This window comes from Urocitellus parryii, chromosome 16 (assembly GCF_045843805.1).
Source record: "Urocitellus parryii isolate mUroPar1 chromosome 16, mUroPar1.hap1, whole genome shotgun sequence".
Classification (NCBI taxonomy): domain Eukaryota; kingdom Metazoa; phylum Chordata; class Mammalia; order Rodentia; family Sciuridae; genus Urocitellus; species Urocitellus parryii.
Window position 1 is genome coordinate 4,113,373 of NC_135546.1, and position 25,760 is coordinate 4,139,132.

Genomic DNA, 25,760 nt, shown 5'->3' on the forward strand with positions numbered 1-25,760 from the left:
GGCCACTCAACAGGCCTGGGCCGTGAGCCCAGGGAGGGAGAACAGGGGGCGCTGTGTCACGGACATCAGTTGGGGGCCTCCTGCCTGGAGGGCCGCTAGCCGGGGAGGGGGTGGGCGCTGTCCCAGCCCACCCCAGTAGCCCTGACTTGGGCTCGAAGATGTTGTCACTCTGCAGAGGATTCTGGTGACGGCGTCCTTCACGGTGCAGACTGGTGTAAGGTTACAGACGACTCAGAAACGGGGAGACGTCACCCACACTGGCCCCCACACCCCCTGCAGCCACCGTGGTGTCCTCGCAAGGAGATTCTAACCAAGCATTGCGTGAGCCTTTCCGTCTACACACTGTTTGGTGTGAGGGGTTAATGTGACTCTGTGACCTCCTGGGGGTGTTTTTTAAACTATTAAACTTATTAAAGTTACACTCTTTTTTTTCCCCCTTCAACTTTTAATTCCAATTTATAAATCTCATTATCCTATTTGCAGATCTCACGTTTTAACCAAACCTCATTAAAAGAGGCTTTGTTTACTCCGTGAGCTTATTTACTAAACTTAGTTAATTAAGCCATTTTAAATATTTGATACTGCATTTATTAGTTGCCCGTATTCAATTTTCTTTTCAGGAACTTCGGTTTTCTTATATGAGTTTCCAAAACTTGCCACGTACTTGGGTAATTCTTATAACTCTAATAAATTAAACTGTGTCAATCCGGTGAGAATTAAGGTCTCTTAAAGGCTGTGATATTGTTTTTAAATAGATTGCAGCTTAAGCATTGCAGACCTAAATTAGTTACTCAAGTGAACATTTAGAACGGGAATTGATGAAGGTGATGGATTAACTGCATCAGCTAGATGCTCTCTGAACAATTGACTCTAAGAAATGTGCAAAAATATCACCTGGTTTTGTTGCACATAAACATCACTTTATTTAATTTTAAATTCTATTTTTTATTTCATTGAAACTGAGAATTGAACTCGAGGGTGCGTTACCTCTGAGCTTCATCCCACCTCTTTTTAATATTTTTTTTTTAGACAGGGTCCTGCCAAGTTGCTGAGGCTGGCCTTGAACCCACGATCCTCCTGCCTCAGCCTCCCGAGTTGCTGGGAGGACAGGTGGGCGCCACTGCTCAAGGCTAAATCCTCACTGAAAAGATGCGTATCTGGGGAAGAGATGTCAAGACACAGACTTGGAGGCTACCTTTTCCAGTGTTTGAGCTTCTTTTCTCAGGCTCTGAGCATCTCCCGTTGACCAGAGGTGTCCCCTGGAGTGCAGATTAGGTTCCCCCTGAGACCCGGGCAGAACAGCTCTGCGTGATGCTCTGTGGGCACCAAGGTGGCCAAGACTCGGGCACGGGTCCTGCAGGGCCACCCCGTCTGTCCTGGACTGCCTCTCTGACCCTGAAGGTACTTGAACTTCAGACTTCTGCACGTAAGATCACTCAGGCTTCTCTGTGTGGTAGGTTCGTGTCCTTAACGATGCCAAAGCCGTACCTGACTGTGGCCACACATCGCAGGGCTGTCTTGGTCTGGGGCCCGGCTCACACCTGGGATCTGCATTTCTGGCCTGTGGAACAGCTCGGGTTTGCTGGTGGGCTGCCCTGGGGCCCCGACCCGACTGAAGGAGGTGACCTCTACGGTGGTGTCTCAGCCTGTTGGGAGGTTTCAGGGGGCTCTGGGCACACGGACCCTCTTTTATTACCTTCTGGTGCATTGTCACCGCACGCTACCGTGTCTGTGGTGCCATCTCGCACACGTGTAGAGCGGGGCCCTGTCTGGGGTGGCTCTTCAGGAACGTCCCTGCTCTGAGGACGTCCTGGCACTGCCTGTCCATCTAGCCGCCCTTCTGCGCCGGCCCCTCTCCCTCCCTCTCCTCCTCCTGCTCTTCCCCCACTGGGTGCTGTGCTGGGTGTTAGCAGGCGAGCCCCGTGCCAGGTCCTGGTGGAGTTCCGAGTCTATCATCAGGACGGACACGAAGCAGATCGGTTCCACTCAGTAAATACCAGGGAGGAATCCTGAGGTGCTGTGCAGACAGGGGAACTTGGCGTTGAGGCTGTGCCCACTTCCCCGCGTCTCTAAGGGGGCTCCCTTCTCCTGGGACGGCAGGAGAGTCACCGGGGAGCAGGACGGATGGGGAGTCCAGAAGAGGGGGCAGAGTCTGCAAAGACCCCGAGGGGCAAAGAAGGGTCTGGAGGGAGGGGAATAGGTTCCCCCGGTGGTGTCCTCCCAGGGTCAGGGAGGTCATCTCCCGACACCTCCTTGTGCTCAACTGGGCACGGTGCTGGTTTCCCGGGTGGGGGTCTCTCAGGGTGTGAGATGCACCCTCCCCTGCTGAGCTGAGGCGGGGGTGACGGGCAGACGCTGGCCGAGGCTCGATGGCTTCCCCGTGGCACCGTGACGCACAGTGCTCCGTGTCCAGGGCACCCTGCATTTGTGGAAAATGACGTGGCACTTGCGCGCTCGTGTGGGAACTGCCCGTGGCACATTCTTTAGGGGAAAAAGCTGGTCACAGAGGGATGACCCGGTTTCTGTGAATCGACAACAGGGTGTGCCCCGGCTTCCAGGGAAACTTGAAATGCTTTGGGGAGGATTTTCTTGGGTAAGAGACGTCTGTCGGTCACTCTTGCTGAAGCGGAGGGGACCAGGTGAGAGAGAGCACGTTTTGCTGGCCGCCTGCAGGGACACAGGACAGAGGCCTAGTGACCTCAGGAGGTCACTCCCTCGTACCATTAGTCCCAGGACTGTTCGCTGAGGGAATCCTGAAAATGTTGGCTGGTTCATGGAAAGCAGTGGCCTCCATTAGCGAGTCCTCAGCTGGCCACAGGGAGGGTGGCTCAGGGCGCCGACTGGTCCTGATAAGCGCCCAGCCCTGCGGCTTGCTGAGCAAGGGACTTTGAACTTGTCATTCAGCCTCACAGATGTGTGGCATCCTCACTCCCGCAAACGCTCGAAGCCTCGGGGGCTTCTTAAGCACCTGCTGGATTCACTAGCTCTGCTCAGGGACAGGTACACAGTAGGTGCTCATTCAAGGCAGAGAGATGGTTGCTGCTGCCTCTCAAGGCTGCCCCATCCCAGGGCCCTGAGAGGTCCCCTGGCTGTGTGGGGCTGTGACAGGCTTCAGGGCCACCCTGGAAGGAGGATGGGGTAGAGAAGATGCTCTGCCCCGGGTTTCTCCTCATGGGGACTGGGGAGTCCCCAGCCTCCCGAGCTGAGTCTCTTGGGCTTAAAAGGGAGAAGATTTGGCCTAGGATGGCTCCCTGCCCCCGAGTCGATGGCTGCATGGTGCAAGGACCAGATAACACCCCGTGACTCTGGGGTGCTGGCTTCCAGAGCAAGCTCCTTCTCTGGGTGCCCTGGGTGGAAGGGATCTTAGCAATTCTTCTCTCTTGACTTCCTGATCCCGTTGCGCCAGCTGGCCGTCTGCAGAAGGCCGTTATCAACAATTTATGGTCACCTAATGCGGTGCTCTTATCAGCAAAGCTGATCACATTTTAAGCTCTCCGATTCTCCCTGCAGGCAGTCATCGCTGGCTTTTACTGCCTAACACATCTCTAAGTGCTGGCGGGGTTCTCTGGTGTGGGTGAACCGGAAGACAGCCCTGGAATAGTCCAGACAGCTCGGCCCCGGGGAGGGACCTCCTAGGTGAAGGCCGGTGGCCCAGCAGCCACTGGGAGCCCTGCAGACGCCCGACCTCAGGAATGTGGTCCCTGCTGCCCTCGGGGACTTGCCCTGGCCTGCTGCATCAGGTCCGGCCTCCTGACCCACACGCTGGCCCCCAGGTGCTGCCCAGACCTGGTTCTGTGAAGTAGCCTCTGGTTTTATTTTATTTTAAAAACTTGGAGTCCCCCTGAATCGGGCAGCAATTCTATACAGGAGAAGCCGAGGACAGTGGCAGGCAGGGCCCAGGTGACGCCTTGTTCTATGCTGGACCTAAGTAGCAATAAGCGTGGCTGCCGCAGGCATCTACTGTCCCACAGCGGTGCAGGCTGGACGCCTGGGACGGGGCGGGCAGGGCTGAGGGCTCCTGGGCACCTGCCTCTCTCCTTGCCCTGGAGGGTGGGGGCGACCTCGCGTTCCTGGCCTGGTGAAGTGGCCCCTCTGTGAGGCCCTCACTTCCCAGGCCGCCCTCCGGGGGTGCCTGTGTCCCCCATGTCCCCCTTCTGTGAGATGCCAGTCATCCTGGGCTGGAGCTGCCCAGTGACCCCATATCATCCTGATCACACGGTTTCCACGTAAGGCCCCATTCTGAGCCTCAGGGGGTGAGGACGCCAACATGTGACGTTGGGGGGGCACGATTCAACCGTAATGTACAGTTTTGGGGGCACCAGGATGGCCACAGTACCACAGCAGGCCAGGAAAGCCAGGGGGAGGGGGCTGGGGTGTCACCTGGACATGGGGCATGGTGGTGTCTGCACAGCAGCAGAAGCAAGGCATGGGTGACCCTGGCATGGGTGACCCTGCAGCTGTTGTGGGGGACTCTCCCACCCTGCAGCAAGGCCATCAAACCCAACCGAAGGCCCATCTGCAAGGAGACAGCGGCCCCTCCCTGCGTGACAGTTTTCATGCCCCAGGATCTTGGCACAGCAGCTATCTTTGGGTTCAAATGAAACAGCTCCTTGGGGACCTTGAATGTGTCCGTTTTGGGACTGGAACTATGCTGCCAGCTCCGAGTCCTCGGCTTGCAGAGCGAACCTGCAGATGAGCGCCCTCTCCCCTCCATGGTCCTGGGAGCCGTTGCTCATGGTAGATGCATCTCCCTCCGTCCGTCTGTCCACCTGCAGCTGGATCTTTATATGTGTTTGTGTGTGCACAGGCACACCCACTGGCCCACCCACTGGCACACCCACAGGCACACCCACTGGCACACCCACAGGCACACACACATGTACACCCACATGTACACCCACCCACACACACACACACACACACACACACACACACGCTGTAATACATGTTCTGACCCAGGAGTCGGGGGACTGTGTACCCCCAGCACAAGCTACCAGCGCCCTGTTTCCTTTGGCCCAGGTGCTAAAGGGGTCTTACCAGGGTGTACTTGCAACCCGCTTAATGACGGGCTGTGGGGGGCACTGACTGAGCACGCAGTAAAACGGCCCCCTCCCTGACAGATTCTCTCCTTATTCCTGAGCCTGCAGGACTCAACCCTGCTCGGGTGCCTTGTGATCCACCGATTAAAACATGGAGATGTGTTTTCTCTTTGACCCCAAGAACCCAGCGCTGGCCCTCGCGTTTGTCTCTGGCCCTCGCATCCGCGATGTCCCCGCACGGTCCTTTACAGAGCAGGGTCACTGACCCCTGGCTACATTCTAGTCTTCTGCTGTGGGTGACAGTACTAAGGCTGTTACGAGGACATCAACAGCCCCGAGTGTGTGTGTGTGATGGATACTTTGCCCTTGGCGACTTACAAACCGTCTCTATGGATATCCTGCAGGTGTTTTGTTACGTTAAAAAAACAAGATGGGGCAAAGTTCGGGGAGGTGGGGGGGGATGGGGGTAATTCAGCACAAAGCTGGCCCCTGGCTCAGGGAGAAGGTGACCCCGGGGCTCTTCCTGGGTTCCCTGGCTGGCCTGCAGCCGTGTGCATGCCCGCCTGGTGTTGAGTGTGGCCCTAACCTGCAGGTGGCCCAGGGGCTGGGGCCCAGGGGGCTGGAGTTGCTGGGCTGCCTCCCTCGCCCTCTCTCCTCCAGGGCCCTGCTCTGCTTTATGAGGCCGTCCTGAGCTCATCTCAGGGGGGCCGTGTTTATTGCCGTGGAACGTGGCCTGGGCTAGCCTCAGACCCCTGCTGAGGCCTTGGTTCTCCCCCCTTGCTCAGAGGGAGACGGGGCCCTGGGTGCAAGGTCATGGAGAGGGTTCCGACCAGAGCCCACAGCCCTGTAGGAGGCCTTTGTCCCCCACGCCCCGCTGTGGGCTTATCTGCAGACAGAGCCAACCAGGAAGGGGAGCTGTGCCCAGGAAGGGGGGAGCCCAGCGCTGGCCTGCCCTTGAGTTCCTCCACAGGGTAGACTCCAGATGGGACGTGCAGAGGGTGGCTCCTCGTGCTTCTCCGACCCAGGGCCTTGGCTCCCGCTGTTTCAATCCACATGGACTTGACCAAGGCTCTTGCCCCAACTTTTGGTCTCGGCTTAGATACTGAGTGAGGCCACCTTTGATGACCCAACTTGGAGTCCCTGGTGTCACGTCAGTCGCTCGCTCCGTGGCTCAGCGTATGTTGTAAGATGGCTGCTGTGACGAGGAATAGTTCTGAGGACCAGAGGACACAGGGACAGCAAGGGGGGGAGGGAGGCGGGAATCCCTGCCTGTCTGCAGGGTCCTTCAGACTTTGACCAGTGTCCCGCCATCTGGGGCCTGGCGCACACACCGCGTGGCCCTGGTGACAGCGGCTGACGGGGAGGTCGGGTTGGGCCTGAGACCCGCGATCCAGCAGTGTTTGAGGGCCAGTGCTGCCGCCCGGGGTCCGCGTGGGGAGCATTCGGCTGTGGATCCTGGCTGCTCACGTCTGCGCGGGCGTCTGGTCCTGAGTTCTGACCTTGGGCCTTGTTCCTTGTGGACTCCTGAGTCTCCTCCAGCTCCCCCTCCCCAGCTGGAGCCTCCTTGAAGGGAGGAGCCCAGCCCGCAGCAGGTGTCCTTGTGACTGGGTGGCAGGGGAGGCTGGCAGCCAGGGCCTCTGCCTTTGACTCCATTCGGCCACCTCCGCTCCCCGGGAGGGCTGGCGGGAGGTACAGGAGGACCTCGGGGACCACCTCCCCCTGCAAAATCTGTGTTCCTTCTCGTGGCTGTGGAGCAGCGGAGGCCAGTGTCGGGAGGCCCAGGCTGGAGAGCTGGTGACCGAGGAGGCTGGAGGGAGAGAGGCCGTGTGGAGGCCAGGTCCACAGCGATGTCCCCGGGGGGGTGGCCGAGGCCTTCCATCAGAGACTCGCACCTAGGCATCTGGGGATGGCTTTTTAAGTGTTTATCAGCGCGTCACGGTTATGCCTGATGTTGGGGTTCACACTGACATGGCCCCCTTCACTCCCCAGGCCCCCTCTTCCCTCCCTGGTGCCCTTCCTGTGTTTACTTGTAGTCTACTTTAGGGGTGAGTGCTTTGTAGCTGCACACACAGGCTAAACCCCTGTGGTACATCTCACAGCACAGTTTGGTGGATTTCCCTCCATATTCCTCCTTTCTCCATCCCTCCACCCTCCTCTCTGTCCGTTTTCTGCTATTCCACTGATCTCTCTCTTCATGGGGACACCCCCTCCCCTACTTTTGTCCCTTATTTCTCTCCACCTTCTTCATACAACATAAAACATTCATCTTTGACTCTGAGTCTGGCGTATTTTCACTATGATGGTCTCCAGCTCCATCTGTTTACCAGTAAATGCCATCACTTCATTCTTTATGGCTGAGTAATACTCCATTACCATGTCGTACGTGAACCTCTACCACATCTTCTTTCATTTCTTTATCCTTTCGTCCACTGACGGGCACCCAGGCTGCTTCCGTGACTTGGCCCTTGTGAATCGCACTGCTGTAAACACTGGTGTGCGTGGCTCACGGTGGCGCTGGTTTTAGTTCTATAGGACAGAGGAGGAGGAGAGGGGAGGCTGGGTCCCATGGGGGTTCTGTTCCTCATGTAGGCAATGTGTGACAGTTCCCAGGACTCTGGTGGGGGACGGCCTGCTGAGCGTGCCCTTGTGGAGCTGACACAGAGCCCTGGGGGCGTCCCCTCGAGGGCGGCAGGAGGCCAATCTGCGGCCGACTTCATTTCTGGAGGGAGCCCGTCCCCTGCCAGGCCCAGCGGAGCCCAGGTGTCACGTAGGCATGTTGGGGGTTTCCTGAAACGTGCTTGGTGCTACTGGACACCACTTGTGACTGTCCCTGGGGGACCCCAAGGTGGCCACATCACGCCCCGGGCCGACTCCCAGGTGGAGGCTCGGCAGAGTGGGGGTGCCGTTCGTTCCCCAGACCCCCATGAAGAAGAGCGCTTGGCGCTGTGAGGGCTCCGGCCTCATGTGGCTCAGGTCCCTTTGACCTCAGATCAGATCTGACCTGGCATCTGGGGGGCTTTGGTGAACACAGGGGACCCCCTGGGATGGCACATGATCTGCCCCTGAGCTCACTAGGGGGCCGAGAGTGAGTGGTGTCCAATACCCCATGACCCACGTGCCCCCAGGAAAGGAATCTGGCTTGAGCCAAAGACACGGATCTTCAGGATCGTAACTATGTGCATGTGACATAGGTCCCTGTAGAGTATTATGTCGCCTGGAGAAGCAAATACGCTACATACTATAAATCATACACATAGTAACATGGCCCTTTTAACCACTTTTAGTGCCATGTCTGTGACATTGGTCACATTCACAATTGGTAAGTATCACCACTATGTTTCCAAAACAACTTTGTTTCCCCAGAAACTCTCTACCTGCTGAGCAATGACTCTTTCCCTCCGAACTGAAAATTGCTTTTAATTTATTGCTTTATGAATTTTTCTAACTATTTCATAAATCTAGAATTATATAGTATTTATGGCTTAATTCACTTAGCAAAATACTTCAAGGTTCATTTGGGTTGTGACATCTATCAGAATCCATTCCCTTTCATGGCCAAATGATATTCCATTGCGCGCGCGCACACACACACCCCGCTCTGTTTATCCATTATGGGTGCATGTAGGTTTCCACCTGGTGGCTGGCATGAGTCACGTGCAGTGACCACTCAGACACAGATGTCTGTGTAGCCTCTGCCTTCAGGTCATTTGCTTCTGTACTCAGAAGTCACAGTGCGGAGGCCTGTGGCAATTCTAGGACATTTCTGAGAAACCACTTCCGTGTTTCCAGAGGCGCCTCCTGGGGCACCTTCCCAGGGGCGCCTGGCCTGGCTCCTGACGCAGGGGGCGTGAGCCACTGGGGAGAGTTTGGCGGCCGACTCCTCGGCCCCCCGAGGTCCACGTCTCCCCGAGGGCTGAGCCTGGCTGGGCTCTGAGCGCTCAGCTGTGAGTCCTGAATGCGAAATGCAGCCGCGTCCTGCAGGATCAGGCTGGATGTGAGGTGACGGTCAGCCAGGCCTCGATCAGGAGGGCGATGGGGCACGGGACGTCAGGTCGGCCTTAAGGAGGTGGCCCTTGAGCGCTTGTGGCTGGCCCTTGAGCGCCTGTGGCCTCTGCTCAGGGGGCTTTGGAGATGGCTCAGAGCAGGAAAGTCTGATGGGTGGCAGCCGGGGTGGCACAGCGGCCTTTCCAGCGTGGAGTCACCTGCAGCCCTGGAACAGCAAAGTGCCATCTTCAAGAAGTGTCCTGGGGGCAGGTCATCAGAGTGGCTGTGTGGTTCTGAACACGTCCACGGCCCTCTTCACTGTGTATGCGGCAGGGCAGCCCAGGCACCCCCTGGGGCGGTGGACGCTGGCAGCTGGCCAGGAGGGAAGAGCCCCCACCCTGAGCTCCCGGCCTGCCTTCGGGGGTGGGTGATGGGCAGCGGACATGGCGGGGAAGCGTGCTCCTTCCGAGGCCCCCGGCTGGCCTGCAGAGAGTCCACTCTGCCCCGAGTTTCTCACCCACTGCGGCCTAGACACGGGAAGTCTCGGAGTTGGAAGAGGATTTAGCCCCAAGCTGGGATATGGCAGAGCGTCAAGTGTCCCCGCTGGGTACCCCGATCCTAGAGAAACACAGCTTTCCCAGGTGGCCGTCCGTGAGCCTCCTGTGTCTCAGGGGTGCTTCCTGGGACAGTGGCAGGGAAGCGGTCAGGAGATGGTGTCACTTTCCCCGCAGCCTGTGCCAGCTCTTTATCTGCAGGGTAAGGATCCCAATCCCACTTGTCTTGGATTCTTTCTGGTCAGGAAATTCAGCACCGGTTGGGCATTAAGCATAGCTTCCTGAACATATCAGGTGCTCGATAAATGTTGGCTATGTTGAACAGGTATTTGTGGTCAGTAGGAAACTCGGCTGGGCTCCTTCCACACTCTTGCCCTCACATTTTTCACACCCCATTGTATTCTTTCTGCTGCTGCCGCCTTCTGAGCTCAAACCACACTGTATTCTTTTAAATCTGTTTCAAAGAAGCCAGGCCTCTCCCACCTCAGGGCCTTTACACGTCCTGCTTCTCCGCCTGCACTGTCTTTCCCTAGCTAGTTGACATTCATCTCGGTGGCACTTTGGATCTGTCGGGAGACTTTCTCTGAGATCTGTGGCATTTGCTTCTCTGCCCCACGGGAACATTTTAGAAGTACTCGGGTGACGGTCAGAGCACTATTTTCCTTCCCAGTGGACTGTAAGCTCCTAGAGAACTTGTCATTGCCCCCAAACCAAGCGTGCACACAGACACCACCGCCCGGGCTGGCCTCTGCCACACTCCATTCCTCAGAGCTGAGGCCGCTAATCAGGGCCGTCCCACCTGGGGTGGCATCTAGAGAGGAGAACTGAACGCACAATTCAGTTTAACCATTGCATGTTTTGGGGGGACTGTGATGAGGATCAGACACTTTTATTTGGCTTTGGAGGATCTCGGCAAGACTCCCTAGAGTGGTGAGCAAGTGGAAACTCGCAGTCACCCCGGGGAAGGAAGGGCCGTGAGTCCTCCAGGTTCTCATTGGAGAACAAATCCCAGTGCGATGGGGTCAGGCTCCTGCCACTGATAAAGGAAAACCCATCACGTGCCCCTGCTGCCCCCGACCTTCCAGGATTAGGTGCAACTGGAAGCTAAAGAAAAAAATGATGATTAAAAAAAACCCAAAAAAAAACAAAAACATCTGAACGAAACCCGGAGAGCTACGCTGGCTTCCATAACCGCTGAAGGGGATTCGCATTTCATCCAAATCGAAGACCACAGCATTTGCCAAGAGAATTCTTGCAGCTTCTCTGGTTTTGGTGATTTCTTTTTAACTAGCGGGTGCACACGGAAATCCAAGAGATGCTAAGACAATGGGGACACAGAAATGAAGGTGGGAGTGGTTGCCACTTGCTATGACGAATTCTCTCCCCCTCGGTTTGGGGCAGAGTTGTGACTAGTCACCTGCAACCTACTGCCCAGGGCTGCGTGTGGCTGTGGTGTCTCCTAATTCATCCTCCACGAGGATTCCCAAGGCGATGGGCAATCCCGCACTGGGTGCTTGTGAGTCTTGATTTTCGGGATCTCCTGTTGCCACACGAGAGATGACAAGCTTAATTTGTGCCTCACGCTTCTACATTTTTTAATGCGTTGTCCTGTATTCTTGGCAAGAGAGGAGAGTCTGTAATTTAGAATATAAAAGGAACCGAGGGAAATGTCTGTCACTTGGATGCAATTTATTTTATTATAATTGTAAATGTGTCACAGATATTAACACAACCCGAGCCTACTTTGGATTGCTTCTCGAGAGGCAGATGGGGTGACAGTGGTGATGGGAAAAGGGTCTTGCGTCCAGTGATGCGCATTCAAATGACATCTCTCTACTCACCGGGCGGAGGACTTCCCTGGAGTCTAATTGTTGATAGTCACCTGCCTCAAAGAACAGGCCTGAGAATTCAGCGGAGACCAGGCTACACGGTCAGGACATGCTCAGCTGACACTCGGTGGACATTTAATACAAGCCACATATGTCATTTAGAATGCTCTAGAATCCAAGTGAGAAAGGAATGAGTGACCGTTGTGTATCTTATGAACCCATCACATGAAAAATATTATTTCAAGATCTATAAAAATTTTTGCAATAGTTTACCTCTTTTTAAAAAGTTAAGTCTTCAAAATGCGTTTTCTTAGAACATGTAAATTTGGACTAGCCACATTTTATTTATTTAAAGTTATTTCAGTGCTAGGGATTGGACCCAGGAGTGCTGGCATTGGGTCCACCACATTTTAAAGTGTGGCTTGTGGCTTCTGAATAGGACACTGTAGCTCTACAGGGTTGATAAGTCCTCGTTACCTTCTCTTTGTCTTCTAGAAAAAGTGTAAGAGAGTCTTGAGGCAGATGGGGGTATCTGTTATGGAGAATCGGGAATCTGCTCTCACAGTTCCTAAATGTATTTAGCTGTGAGAAAAACCTTAGCACAACTGACGATGTCCTAGTGGTCAATCATGTTTTCATAGCCTTAAGCAATATGGTTCTGATAAGGAAAAAAAATGTATTCCTCGATATTAAAAGCAGGCATTCACATCAACTAATTCTGCAAAATACAAGCAAATGAAGCTTGAAAAATAAATCCATAGTGCTACTAAATTTAGTTGGCCCAAACTTGGGGTCCTCTTACCCGTGAGAGTCCACGAGTAGGTTCCAGGGTTAGGTCAAGTGTCTGATATTAAATGCCATCAATGATGTATTATTTGCTTTAAGTACATTTTTTTTTTCCCCTGCAGAGGGAATCCATAGCTTCTATCCGATTCTTAATGAGCCCAGGAACTATGGTACAGGCAGCAGGGCTGGTAGAAAGACCTGTTGGTCACAGTGGTCGCTGTTTACATGGCATGGAGGGTTGCACATCAGTGATGATGGAAGGGTAAATTGTCTCCTCGCTATTACCCAGGAAAATCCCTTGACTCGCCACCAGCTCAGTGAGGCTTGCACAGGGAGGCATTGGGGAGCTCAGGTTGATTGAAGAAGTGGAAGATTCATGTTTGTGGGCTCGTGCTCACCCTGGGGCAGCCATTGGTGAACTGCAGTCATTTGTGATTGAGGGTATGGGATGGAATGTATTGAAATTGCACAGAGGATGCTCCTGGGTGTGGGGCTATCATAGACGTGGGGCCGGGGGCCGGGGGCTGAATTCCAGTTCCAGTTTGGTTATTAATGAGCCTCACTGAGTTTCCTTGCCTCCTCCAGTTCTGGTTGGCAGAGTGATGATTTCTAAGGGGTGTCTCAACTTTTTAAGGACTGGATCTGAATTAAATTGAGACCTCAGTTTGCATTTCAAGTAGTGAGCAGCAGGTGTATCTAGCTGATCGAGTGATTTGAGACAGAAGTTGGAACCCGCGTATCTAGATGGGGATTTGAATGCCTCTGGCTTTATTATTTCCCTGTACTTTTCCCTAAGCGCATGGGCTGGTCCCTAATTCCAGAGGTACGTGGGAAGCCCTGATCAGAAACCCTTCTGCTTGATTCTCATACCCCATGACTCTTGGATATTTTGTTCTGGTGGGCTTTAGTGACAACACCCAAGAGAGGGAAGCTATTCGCCTCTCCCCCCAAACAGATGCTCATATGTGCTGCATAATTCACTGGACTAGTATATGTTCTCTGTGTGACACTCACTGGGAACACAGGGCATGGGGACTTGGAAACTCGGATCCAATTCTGTTGGAGGTTGGATTCGCAAGTACAGGAATACCGTGGCCTAACAGTCCACTCTGCAAAAACTTCACTTTGGAGGGCTCATTAGAATTGTGTAGCGGGATTAGTATGTAAATCATGTAATTACCATCGGGTGTGGTAGTGTACACCTGACATCCCAGCAGCTTGGGAGGCTGAGGCAGGAGGATCACTAGTTCAAAGCCAGCCTCAGAAACTTAGCAAGGCCCTGTGTTAAAATATAAAGGGCTGGGGATGTGGCTCAGTGATTAAGCACTTCTAGGTTAAAAGAAATCATGTCATTACCTTAGTAATTTTAGTGGTGATAAATATTTCAGTATCTCATTTTCATGAAGTTATTTTATTACAAGTGTAACTACCAATGGGTTTTAAGATTCCGGCCCCAAAGGAAGGATTGAGGTTTTAATGGGTCTTTGGAAAGAAATTGATGTCTGAGATATCTAAAAATGCCTTGCTGTTTCAATCCAAATTTCAATGTGAGTAAAGCAGATATCTGGTATCATGCATACTCTTGCTAATCTTTATTTTTCAGTAGGTATTATAGTGGCAATTAGTGTAAAGGGAACAATTGGTAGCAGATTTATTACATAGGCTCTTGGCGGTGATTGTGGTCTGAAAGAGGTCACTTTTGAAGCCTACCCACTTTGGTGACCCCTTTTAATGTATGAAAATACTGCCCAATTTGCAGATTTACCATAGAAATGGAAAGTTGGACAAACTCACCCAGAGTTGATAGTTATTTCTTTGGTTTACACCAATCATTTCTGCCTGTGAGTAATATCAGTTAACATGGCCCCAACTGCTAAACTTGTTCACAACCATTCATAGTGATAGGACATTGGGCCAGAGTGAAGCTCGCTGTCAGTCAAGCTGTCACAATGCAGGACTCTATGGATGGTATATCTGTGGCCTTATTCAGTGCTGTTAGATCTTGATTTACTTATGTCATTGGCTTCTAGGCTGAAAGAGGTGAATCCTTCTAAGGTAGCAGGTCATACAACCAAGGGAAAAAAATAAACACTGCAAAAGGTTTTTATTTTGTAGGCACCACTGCAAAATGAGGAATCACATCAAAACATATCAAATAGAAAATAATAATTTATTTTAACTTCATTTTACTTAGTGTTTGTAACTAATGGTGATTTCATGAACTTGCTTGTATAAGTCTGTACCTTCCCATCTACAAAGCAAAGGCTGACTACAATGAACACTTAAAATTTCACAAACCATCTCCATCGACAACTTTCCTGTACATGCAAATCTTCCAACAGGCTGCAATATTTGCAAACATGCTAAACTTCCATAAAGCTGCAGGATATTTTGCTTTCTGCTATGACCTTTACACTCTCTTAGGAACCTTCACCAGAAAACTGTGTCAACATATCATTCCAAGTCTAAGTAGTGCTGGTTTGATTATTGTTATTAAATCCTGAACCACAGAAGTTGGTGGTTTTGAGTTGAAACCTTGACCTACATATATATTAATGGTCATCCGTATGAAACACATTCAGCAAAGTAAGGTTATAAAATAGGATTCCATTAAAAATACATACCGGCAGTTGTATTTGTATTTTAGGCAGGAAAAAAAAGCATGTTTAACTTTTTTTTAATATGAATATAGTTTCAACAAATTATTCTGTGAAAGTATACGTAATAAAAGATCTTTTTGAAATTTAAACACTTTATGTAAAAGGTAACAAGTAAAAAAGTACAATTGCTATTTGAAAAAAGCTGTTAGTATTGCCTTCAAAGACGGTAAAGGGTGTAATTTTACCTGCACTGAAAACAGCGGTGACAGCCCAGTCGCAGGTGTGACAGACTGAGACTATAAACAGGATGACTGTCTTATATACAAAAACGTGCCGCATTGAACGAGGCAGGAATCTCCACCCCCCGGTGGTGGTCACTCCTATGAACCGCGCGCCAAGGTGGGCATTATACAGTAGTCACGGAGAGGAAGGAATTGTACACTCTCGTGCCATCGGGGGACTTGGTGCCGTGCGTCAGGAGTTCCTGGATGGTCATCCAGTTGTCGAAGATCTTCTTGTTCCTCTTCTTCATCATCTTCTTATGGCTCAGTTCCAGGATGCTCACCTCCTTCCTCTCCTCGGCCCCCTGCTGCTCCCTCAGACAGTCTAACCTGCTCTGCATCATGAACTCACGCCTGCGCCGCTGCTCCTTGGCCTTCACCAGGTGCTGCTTGCGCTCCTCCTTGCTCCAGTAGCGGCCCATCTTCATTTCGCTCAGGTTGTCGTCGTCCGTGGTCATGCCACTGCGCTCCTCGCGGATCTTGAGCGCACGCTCCCGCAGCAGGCGGTCGCGCACGGGCCGCTTGGTGATGTAGCGCGTGCCGTCGCTGCGGATCTTCACCTTCCACTCCATGCGCGGCTCGGAGGAGGTGGCGGAGTTGAGGTCCTTGCACATGCTCACCAGGCTCATCTGGCTCTGCGCATACTCCACGGCCGACTTCTGTTGGATGAGCTGCATGTAGCTCTGGTAGTGCTGCGCATGCGCGGGGATGTGCGCGTGCTTGTAGGGCGAGTGCGGGGCTGCGGACCGGCAGGCGGCGCGCAGCGGCGGGCTCCTGCTGCCCTCGGCCCTGTGCTCGGAGCCCTCCAGGGCGGGCCCCAGCTCAGGCTCTTTGGCCAAAGGGCTGTAGAGTGGGGCGCCGACCTCGGGGTCTTCGGTGATGGCCAGGAGGTTGGCCTCGGCGCCGCCCTCGGCCGCCCTCCGCAGGGAGTTGTCCGGGGACAGCTCCAGGGCAAGTGGGGTGCTGCGGCAGCTCTCGCCCGTGTTGTAGGCGCTCGAGCTGTCCTTGTCGGACTTCTCGGGCAGCTCGGTGATGTCGGCCAGCTCACGCCGGCGCCCGTCCACGCTGGCCGCGTAGCTGCGGAAGGCGCCGGGCGCCAGCAGCCAGGGCTCCCGCGCCTGCTCCCGCAGCTGCTGCAGCCGGTGCGCGCGCACGATGCTCAGGCACTCGAGCTCGATGCTGCGCAGCTCCTCGTTGAGCAGCTCCAGCTCCTTGTCCACGCTCTCGGGCTCGCTCTTGGCCGCGTCGCACAGGCCGTATGGGCCGCCGCTCTGCACCTGGCACTTGAGCTCCAGCAGCTCGCGGAAGCGCTCGCACTCATCCACCGGGATGCCCAGGTAGTCCACGTCCGTGCAGTCGGCTGACACGAAGGACTCGTTGCTGAAGGGCAGGTCGCCGCTACCCAGCGTGTCCTGGCTGCATGTGAGCTTCCTCTGGCCCGCCAGCGGGTTGGAGGACGCCATGGCGTCGTCACCGTTGTTCTCCTGCTCCGAGCTCTCGTCGTTGCGCGTGCTCTCGTCTGTCCGCCCCACGCCGCTGTCCTTCTCGTGCTGGTTGGACAGGATGGTGGCCGTGTCCGTGGTCCCACCGTCTTCCTCGTGCTTCTTCTGCACGGAGAAAACAAGAACACCCTTGTAGGACAAGTGTTTCCGGAGGAGGCTGACAGTAGGGTGGGGCATTGGCCAGCACTGTCTGTCTGGGCACCTTATCATTGTTTCCAGTGGGAATAATAATGGTTATTTCAATGCGTGAGTTTCACAAGTAGAGCAGTGCAGGGGTCCCAGGATGCACCAAGTGCTCATAGGGACTCAGAAAGTGGGGCTGTGACCCTGACCATGGGAGGGGCACAGGAGGCAGCTACTAGGCTCCCCCAAGCTCAGGTTAAACAGAGGGAATTGCTCAGTTTCAAATACACGGCTTCCCCGAGTCTACAGGAATGCTGGCACCAACAGATATCAGAAGGCGAGCTAAGCCCAGGGTGACTGCTCAGCCGTGACAGCTCGGCCAGGGAGCGATTGACTTGCATTTCTCTCGCTCAGACATGGGAAATGGCCTAAGTGCTTTCTATCTTCCAGGCGGATGCATTTTGGATGCTCCTGAGCAGCAGGAAGGGACAGAGGGGAGGGGAGGGCATGTGCCTGCGGGGTGTGGGGGTGTGGGGCTGGCCCCCAGGTTACCTGCTGGAGGACACTGGCTGTGAACTGCATGGCCTGGTGGTGCTGCTCCTCCAGCATGTCCATGTGCAGGTCATCCAGGAAGTCGTTCCTGTCGTCCTCCATCCAGCCCTCGTCCAGCTGGGGAAGCGGTAGTGATTACAAGTTTCCTTGTGCGTTCCCTTTTTTACTAACAGTGGACATTACCTTGGGGACAATACTTCTAGGGCTCCCTCCAGGAGTCGTCATAACGCAGTGTTCCCTCCTCATGGTGAAGGGTGTGACCCTATGTCCATGAGGGGAGTCTCTACTGGGGAACAGGCCACAGGCAGATCTAGCTCCATGTCCTTGCTGACCCTGGTTAATGCAGAAAGTTCTTTCTGCTAAAAGTAGGTCCATGACGTACCTGTGGGCCAGGATGTGACCGTCACCAGGCCTTTGCCTTTTAAAGGCTGCTTGGAGGCGGCCTCTTGTACCGCATGGGCTTGCCTTCGGAGTTTATCAGAACACAGCCACGGTCATTTAGAACAGCTGGGCTGACCCCGGGTGAGGTGGCTACCCAGCCTTCCTCCAGCATCCTGACTCGGCTACTCTTTCTTTTGCTGCCCCTGGAGTATTTTCCATTTAGGTTTCTGACCAAAATAGAGCTGGTGCCCTGACTCAGAACTAGAGGCATCTGCACAAGTTCATGGTCCCTGCCCCCGGGGGATTAGTGCAGCACAGCAGTCCCTTGTTTCTTAGATGGTCACTGAGGGTTGGTTAGTGTCCCTGTGCTCTGCTGTGGTAAATAGAGGCTGTGCCTAGCATTCTAGGCAGGACAGCTGTCCCCTCAGGAAGTCGAGCATCTGCTTGCTCCCGTCCTCATTTTCCATTTTGCTATGTTTGCCTTGTTAACATCCCTTCCCACCTGCAGTGTAGGGGCTGGGGCTGGTGGCGTCATCCTAAGTGGTTCCTCAATACAGTGGACTCCAAGTCGCAGCAAGTTTAGTTATGCTTCCACATACTTGTCATTGTGGGGCTGGGAAATGTAGTATCGCAAAGCCAGTTTCTTGAGGGGAAGCCGACTTACCTGGAGTTCCGGTCTTGCAATGAGCAAAGAAAAGTTCTTATTTTCTTCACTGGTCAGAAGAGCCACAGCCTCTTCGCGGTTCTGTACCTCTATCCCATTGATCTGAAAAAGCAAAAATAGTGCATAGTCGCATGATCTGGTGCAAATCTACTTTATCCTGCTCAGGCCTGCACTGTCGCCCCCTCAAGCTGGAACATGGAACTTTCCTGTATCGCAGGTTGCTGCTTATAGGAAAGGAAGGCCTGGTCCAGGAAGGATCCCTGTGGGTGGACATTGGGACTCCTGTGGAGGGCTGGGAAAGTCCTCCTGTTGCAGAGGGCACCAGGTCCAGGCAGAAATGGAAGATGATATTTTTGGATAATAGGGAGAAAAGGTGGCAATGAGTTTGATGAGACTTTAGGGAGGTGGAAAGTAGAGAGGGGGATGGAGTGACATGGGGTGTTTGTGCCCCAGCTTAACACTAACTTCTTTGGAGTTGGAGTGACTGTCACCTTCACACCTGATAACCTTCTTGCACAGTGCTGGTTCACCTGCCCCAGAGATTCTGCAGGTCTTAATTGCAGGGGTGTGGCTCCTCTAGGGCACGTCCCACCTTACAACAGGCAGCAAAAGGAGAGACCACTGGTTGCTGTGACCAGTCCTAATGGCCAGGGGCAGAAGGGCTGCTGAGACATGGTGCAGGCAGAGAAGACCAGGTCTGGAATTCCAGGAGGCCCTTGGGGCATTCTGGGGGCCTCTTTGCTTAATCATAAAGCTCAATGGAAAACTGCAGTGACCAGAAAGGGTGCTCTGCCGAGCGTTCTAGCCTTAGGCAGCGAAGGTGAAGGTCAGTTTTCCAGGGGAGGAGGCTCAGCCAGGGAAGAAGGAAACCAGAATTATATAATGAGAGAAATAGACACGGTGGAGTAGAAGGGAAGAGGTAGCAAGCTAAGCCTGTGGGACAAAATGAAGCCAAGAATCTCAATCTGAGAGTAAAAAGGTTACGGCCAGAAGAGACCCGAATGGCCTCAGTAGCCTGGAGGAACAGCAGCACTCAAGGCCACGTACCACAGGATGGCTAAACGTGGAGCCTGGAAATCTAAGACTTGCCAGTGAGGCCCCCATTTTAAAGACAAGACGGAATTTTAGGTGCTTCACCCAAAACTAGAGCGATTTCCCCTGGCGCACATGTGTCCCTCCTGTCAGCGGTGCCAGGTCCTTGGCCCTGACAGATACATGCAATGAGGTGTGCTGGCTTGTCCCCCTGGGCCCTTGCCAGGCCAGGTTTCTGGACCCAGTTCTTCTCCCCTCATGCATTTCAGCCTTGAAGTGAGTTTGTTCTTTGACAGGCACACACTGAGGCCACCCGTTAAAAGCACACCTACCTGAATGATGCGGTCCCCTTCGCGGATGCGACCGTCTTTGGCCGCAATGCTGTTGGGATCGATCTGAAAGAGAGCAGACTTCTCAGCACCAACCCAGACGAGCAAGGAAATAGCCCTTCTCAGGGGTCACCTCTAACCCCGGGATGGTTACTCCTGTCTTGCACAGATAGGAGCAAGACTTTGTGCAACACTAACACACAGGTGCATGGGCCCATCTGCCTGAGCCCTTTCCAGAGTTGGTCTTAGATCCCTGCCTGGCCGCCTTCGAACCGAGCATCATCCACAAGCTCTTGAGACCTGAGGGGCACAAGGCAGCACAGCTGGCTGGGGGAGCACACACAGTAATGAAAATCAAATCACGGAGAACAGGTTCACGGGTACCTGAGTCACTATGTTGATTAGCAACCATACCTTGATCATTTTCACTGAATGCTTACATTAAACTCGGGGAAGTACCTTTAAAAATGGAAGATAACCGACAGAAACAGGACTCGGGGCGGGAGGGATGCCCTAAAACACTAATGTGGACTGCAGCATTGGGGAGGGGTGGATATTCAACCAGATAATCAAAAAATCCAGAAAATGGTTCTCTTGGATCATCCCAGAGAGGCAGGGCTTCTGAGCCGGCTAGGATGGGGGCGCACGGTTGGATCCGTGTTGAGATGGGCTCACTTGCACGGCTGCCATCTATGAACTTAGATAGCTTCATCTACATTACATCCCAACAGATGAACTCAGCGATAGAGACGCCATGAAGAGGGAGAGGGGAGGCCGGTTTTTAAAAAGCGTGAACTTGAGTAGGCAATGGCAATCTGCCTTTCCCTCGGGGCTGAACACAGGAAACCATGTAAACGACTCCATTTTACGGCTGATTGGCGGCTTGGGAAGGGCGATTCTGCCTTGGATGCTGACGGGAGAGCCTACCCCCCTCCCCTGCAAAGACGAAGGCCCTTGACTCCGAGGGAGACTGAGTAGGTGGTCTGCGTCTTTGCAGAGGCCCCAGGAGGAACCAGACCAGGGCTGGCGAACATGAGAGGGTCTTGTTCAAGGGCCTGGAAACCAGAGTTTGGACCGAGGAGCACGTACCTCACTTATGTAGATGCCGATGTCGTCCTCGTCGTCTGTGCGGTAGCACACGGTGAGGCCCAGCTTGTCCTGGCTGTTGATTCTGTACAGGTCCACCTCCTGGACAAAGAGAGGTACCCCGTCAGGCACCCGAAGGCAGCCCGAGCGCGACAGACGCTTGGAAAATATTTTGTTTACATGATGAACGGGATTTCTTTGCATTCAACTGTATAGAGCTGGTTTAACTTACTAAACAAAAAGTGATTATGGACATGGGATCAATGCCCTGGGCATTTCTGACCCTTCAGTCAATATAAAGTCATTTTGAAAATAGTTATTTTATTGATCCTCCCAAAGAAAAATTACCCATATTTCACTCAGTGTCAAGACCTCAGGGGTGGGGCTTTAAAAAAACATTCCCTCAATGTCAGCCACAAACGAGAGGGTTTCCAGACCCCGGGCCACCCAGCCAGTGTGTACCAAGGCTTCCAGTGGATTTGGTCAGGTGCGTTCCCTTCACATGTCCCAGAAAAGAGGGGGACGGGATCCCACGCCTCCAGTGCTCTAGTGTTTCTAGTTGCAAAATAGTTTCATCCGCAAATTAAGTGAAATGAAAGCAGAGGGAGCAATGAGGGGCACAGGACAGGAATGTCACTGGATGTGCCCATTCCGTGTGCCCTTCAGGGTGAATTCAGAACTCTGAAGATTGAGACGGCTCTGGGAGGCTGCTCTGGGGTTTCTGAGAACGTAAACAGGCCAGGTCACCCGCTGCCCACTCTGCCAAGGACATGGGAAGTGTTTATAGCCACAGGACCATGGGAGGGGCCACTTGAGTTCCAGTGAGTGGACCCTTTGATCTGAATTTTGGCGTCACCTGCTTGCCAGCTAGGAGACGGGAAGGGTCCTCAGCATTTTTATGCCTGTGTCTCTAAGGATTGTTTCCAGGTGGCTTCTCTCGTGGCCCTTCTTAGAGGGTGAGGAGGGTGGAGAAACTCAAAAGGGCCACTGGGCAGCCACCCCTGCAGCCCTCCCTTGTGAAAGACAGGGACACCTTCCTGGCACCAGATAGCAAGTGCCAAGGCCCTGGGCGGTCAGAGTGCTCTCTGCAAAGGAGAGGGGTGGGCTGAGTGTGGCTGGGTCACAACAGAGGAGGCTCTGCAGGCTAGAATGAGGAATGCAGATCTTATTCCAGCGTCCTGGGGTCCCGGCCCAAGGTGGCGAGTGAGGACTGCTGTGATCCAAATTGGCTGTTAGTGGTCTCTGGATGATTTATAGAGTTCAACATGGTGAGGGATCAGGACGGTGAGGATGGGCAGACTGGTCTGCAAAGCCCAATCACCTCTTTCTAGAAGCTTCCTCACCAGCTTGTCATCCCCCATGAGCCTCTGCTTCCTTGCTACAGAGTGAAGAGTCAGAGGTGAGGCCCTCGGAGCCCTCAGCAGGTGGCTGTTTAATCACGGGCGCAGGTGTGCTCGCCTGGGGTTAGCATCCTGGGAGCAGGGAGGGCGGAGTTCAGTGACCCCTCCACAGGACACCTTGAGTTTATCTCCTGATCATTGATATGTTGACCCAACGACTTCCTAATTAAGCTCTCGCAACAGGGCGAACTCTCATTAAATGAAACCCTATGAACTTCTCATAATTTAGTTGCATTAGATAGTACGGTTACCAGTGGGAGGAAGGAGATGATTTTAAGTGTGGGTTGAAGGGCCACAGCTGACCAAAGGTCCAGCTCCTTCCCAGTCCTCTGGAGTAACCCATTTTCCTATCACTAGTGGCCTAGTAAACCTCCCTGAGTAGCAGAGGCTGTGCTTCGTCTAGATGGGGGCCACAGAGGGGGCTCTGGGTTGGAGGGTTTCCTCAAGCTTTTTCTGGAGCAGTGAGAGTTCACTGGACAAGCCGCCATCCCACGGTTTCAAAATGAGGAACTACATTTGGGGACTCGGTGTTAGTTAAACTTCCCCAACTGCTTGGGTGGCTTGTAAATTCTCCACCTTTGTTTCTGCCTCGGAGCGGCTCAGTGAAAGCTATCTGTCCGTGATAAGATTTCAGAGATGCCCATTAATCAGAGTGGTGTGCATTATGTATCAAGTGTGATCTGGATCACCACCCCCTCCCATGTCCTGTTCCTCCCTGGGCTAGATGGACTGTTGGATAAAGAACTAAGCCTGACGTTTCAGATAAAACCGACACCATATTCCAATTAGGGGATGGAGGTGGCGTCGCCCCAGGGTGATTCAACTGCTCTGTTTTAGCTCTGGCCACTATAATCCTAGGGGACACCAAATGCTGATGTTAATATTGCACGCAGCCCTTGACCTTACGGGTCCAGAAATGGTGTGCGCGTTCCCAGCGTGTCTCTCTGTGGAGATGTAGGAAGGGGTCTAGCGACATGGCTGTTTCCCTGGGAGATGGGTGACAGCATTGACGTCTCCTTCAGATATTTAACTGTCCATGCCAGACACTGGGCAGGAGGAATGGAAAGGCCCAGCTCTGGGGGCGCATGTACTCCAGTGAGGGCATCCGATTCTGTGTGGGGGAGCTGTGCAAAGACCTGGGGAAGTGCCCGCAGGTGGAGCCGTGCATGAAGGGCCTGCTCTGCAGGGGGCAGAGCCAGAGGTGGTGGATGGACGTGCTCAGGGTTGACCAGGTGGTTTCCCTCAGGGGAAATTTCCAGATCGGCTGAATTGCTTCCAGGACCACCCGATTCCCTTCTGATCTACTCCTGTCACTCTAGGACACCGGAATTGGAGACCTCCTTAGCCCCCTGTGGAAACTGTAGCTTCCCTTTCTAAACAGGTCTCACAATGACATCATCAGAAATGAAGGCGCTACCACAGGTGACAGCCCGTACAGGACGCTGCTGCAGGGTCACGGGGGAAATTAAACAGTAGATTCAGGAAAGCCTTCCTCAGACATCTATTTTCTTTCTTAATTGCAGACAAGAAGACCTGGACCAGGTGTTCAGTACCTGGAAATTTATGGGTAATTATTTGGCGGCTGAGCCCTGGGGTGTACTTGGGAAAAATCCTGTCAACTCTGAGCAGTGTCACCATGACGGTGATCTGACATGTACCCAAACAGGATCACTTTGTGGGCTTTAGAGGCAAGAACATCTGTTTTTCTCCACACACTGGCTTTGATAACACCCCACGTTTTCTCCTCATTTGGCCCCTGCAGACCACTGGCTTTTTCAAAGGACTGAGGTATTTTGCTGAGCTGCCCCCTCCCCGAAAACAGGCCTGATTCTTCTGAAATCCAGTAGCTGGAACAAAATGGGACGGAAGGCAGCTAAGAAATCCTGTGAGAAGCAGGGATGGCAGGTTGGTAATAGTGACCCTGAAAACGGGGTCCACTGGAGGAACCTGGGGTCTTGGCGGAGGAGTGAGGCATCACTTTTCTTAAACAGGCCAGATGACATCTGTGGAGGGCCTTGCAGGTGCCCTGGGGATTCTGATGGAGATGCCCTGGGGGTGGGTGGGTGGGTGGCGGCAGGGAGACTCTGTGTTACTGTAACAAAATACTGGAGGCTAGATATTTTCTACAGAAAGGAGGTACATTTAGCTCATGCTTTTGGAGATGCAAGTGGCTGGCGTCTGCTTGGCCCTGGTGGACTATGTTCTAGCTACCCCATGACCTGGTAGGTGACCTCACAGCTGGGCGTATGGCAAGACGGGAGGAAAGAGGCCAAGACTCGGAGGCGTCACTTATAATCCACTGTAGGTTGCCATGGATGACAGACAGAGGTGGGGGTACGTGCTGCTAGTGGTAAGCATCGTTCCCAGGAGCCAGCGATGTCCTGATGCTAGGAGGTTAAAAGCTAATGTGAGTGGTCCTCATGGCTGATGAGCCCCTTAAGGGCAGTCGGGTGGTGACTTCCTGCTGCTTCGTTTCTAAAGGCCAAACAGTGGACTTGGTGTCAAGAACAGATATAAAGTCTCAGGGTATCAAAGGTCTAAAACTTAAAATGCCTCATGAGTTTTCTGAGCCCTTGGATTCTGCTTCTGTTCATGAGAAGAGCCTTCTCAGGTCCACGAGGGGCTTGGTCCCTTCTCGGCCATGGTGAAAGGGCTCTGCCAAGGGGCAGTATGATGACATTGGTCCTGCAGGGGGAAAATGCATCCCTAAGGCCCCCTCTGAAACTCTGGAGACGAGGAGGGCATGGAGGGTCAGCCAGGGGTCCTCTAACCTCAGTGTGCCCAGAGGCTCAGGGACCTTGGGAAAGGGTGGGTCTGGGTTTCTGCAGCTTTCCATTCCCCAACTGAGGGTGGTGGTGGTCCTTATGCCCAGGGTGGCCAGGTCCTAGGGGACAGAATCCCATCCAACTCCAGAGGCTCTCGGGGTTCACATTGGAGACCCTACTTCTTAGGCTGACTGTGAACCCTTCTTTCACCCCAGCTAGCCCCCGCAGAGAAAGGGAAGAGTGGCATGTGGTAGCCTAGGTCGTAGGCCCCTGGTAGGCACCAGCGCTTAGTACCAGGCTTGAACACTGCGTAAACTTTTTATTTATGGTGGTTGATGCTGATTTGTGCTGGAGACAGTGGTATAGGAACTACCTTGGTTTAGTAACAGTTCTGGGTGACACCAAGTTAAAAACCTGTAAGGCGGATACTGTGGGGAACCATGTGCAAGCGCTTCTGGATGGGACTTGTCCTGGGACAGCTGGCTTCCATGACAGCCTCACAGGTATGAGAAAGTGAAAATGAAGGCAAGCTTAGGCACTAGATGTTGAACGTCTATAAATCCAGCTCCTGAGGTATTTGAGAGCTTTGAGAAGCTCGGTTTTGTCAGTTACGATGCTCATCAAAAAGCAGAGTCAGCTGGGTGTGGTGGTGCACACCTGTAATCCCAGCAGCTGAGGATCATGAGTTCAAAACCGGTCTCGGCCATGGCTGGAGATGTGGCCCAGTGGTTAAGGACATCTGGGTTCAATCCCTGACACTCATGCACGTAAATAAAGGCCAGATCATCAGCCCTTCCAAGAGTGTTCCAGAGACAGAATGAGGAAATGTAAACAGGAACATTAACTGGAGGAG

At 53.3% G+C, this 25,760-nt stretch overlaps 1 protein-coding gene across 2 annotated transcripts in view; it reads right to left on the reverse strand.

Annotated features, from left to right (window-relative positions):
* Positions 1-14,343: 14,343 nt before the first annotated feature.
* Positions 14,344-25,760, reverse strand: part of Pdzrn3 (PDZ domain containing ring finger 3) — a 199,310-nt gene continuing 187,893 nt past the window's right edge. For both annotated transcript variants that reach the window (XM_026392660.2, XM_077793432.1), the window contains exons 6-10: positions 20,746-20,844; positions 19,660-19,722; positions 18,296-18,397; positions 17,251-17,367; positions 14,344-16,680 (exon numbers count right to left, since the gene is read on the reverse strand). In XM_026392660.2, the coding sequence (XP_026248445.2) occupies positions 15,199-16,680; positions 17,251-17,367; positions 18,296-18,397; positions 19,660-19,722; positions 20,746-20,844 (1,863 nt within the window). In that variant the 3' untranslated portion in view covers positions 14,344-15,198. The remainder of the gene's footprint in view (positions 16,681-17,250; positions 17,368-18,295; positions 18,398-19,659; positions 19,723-20,745; positions 20,845-25,760) is intronic.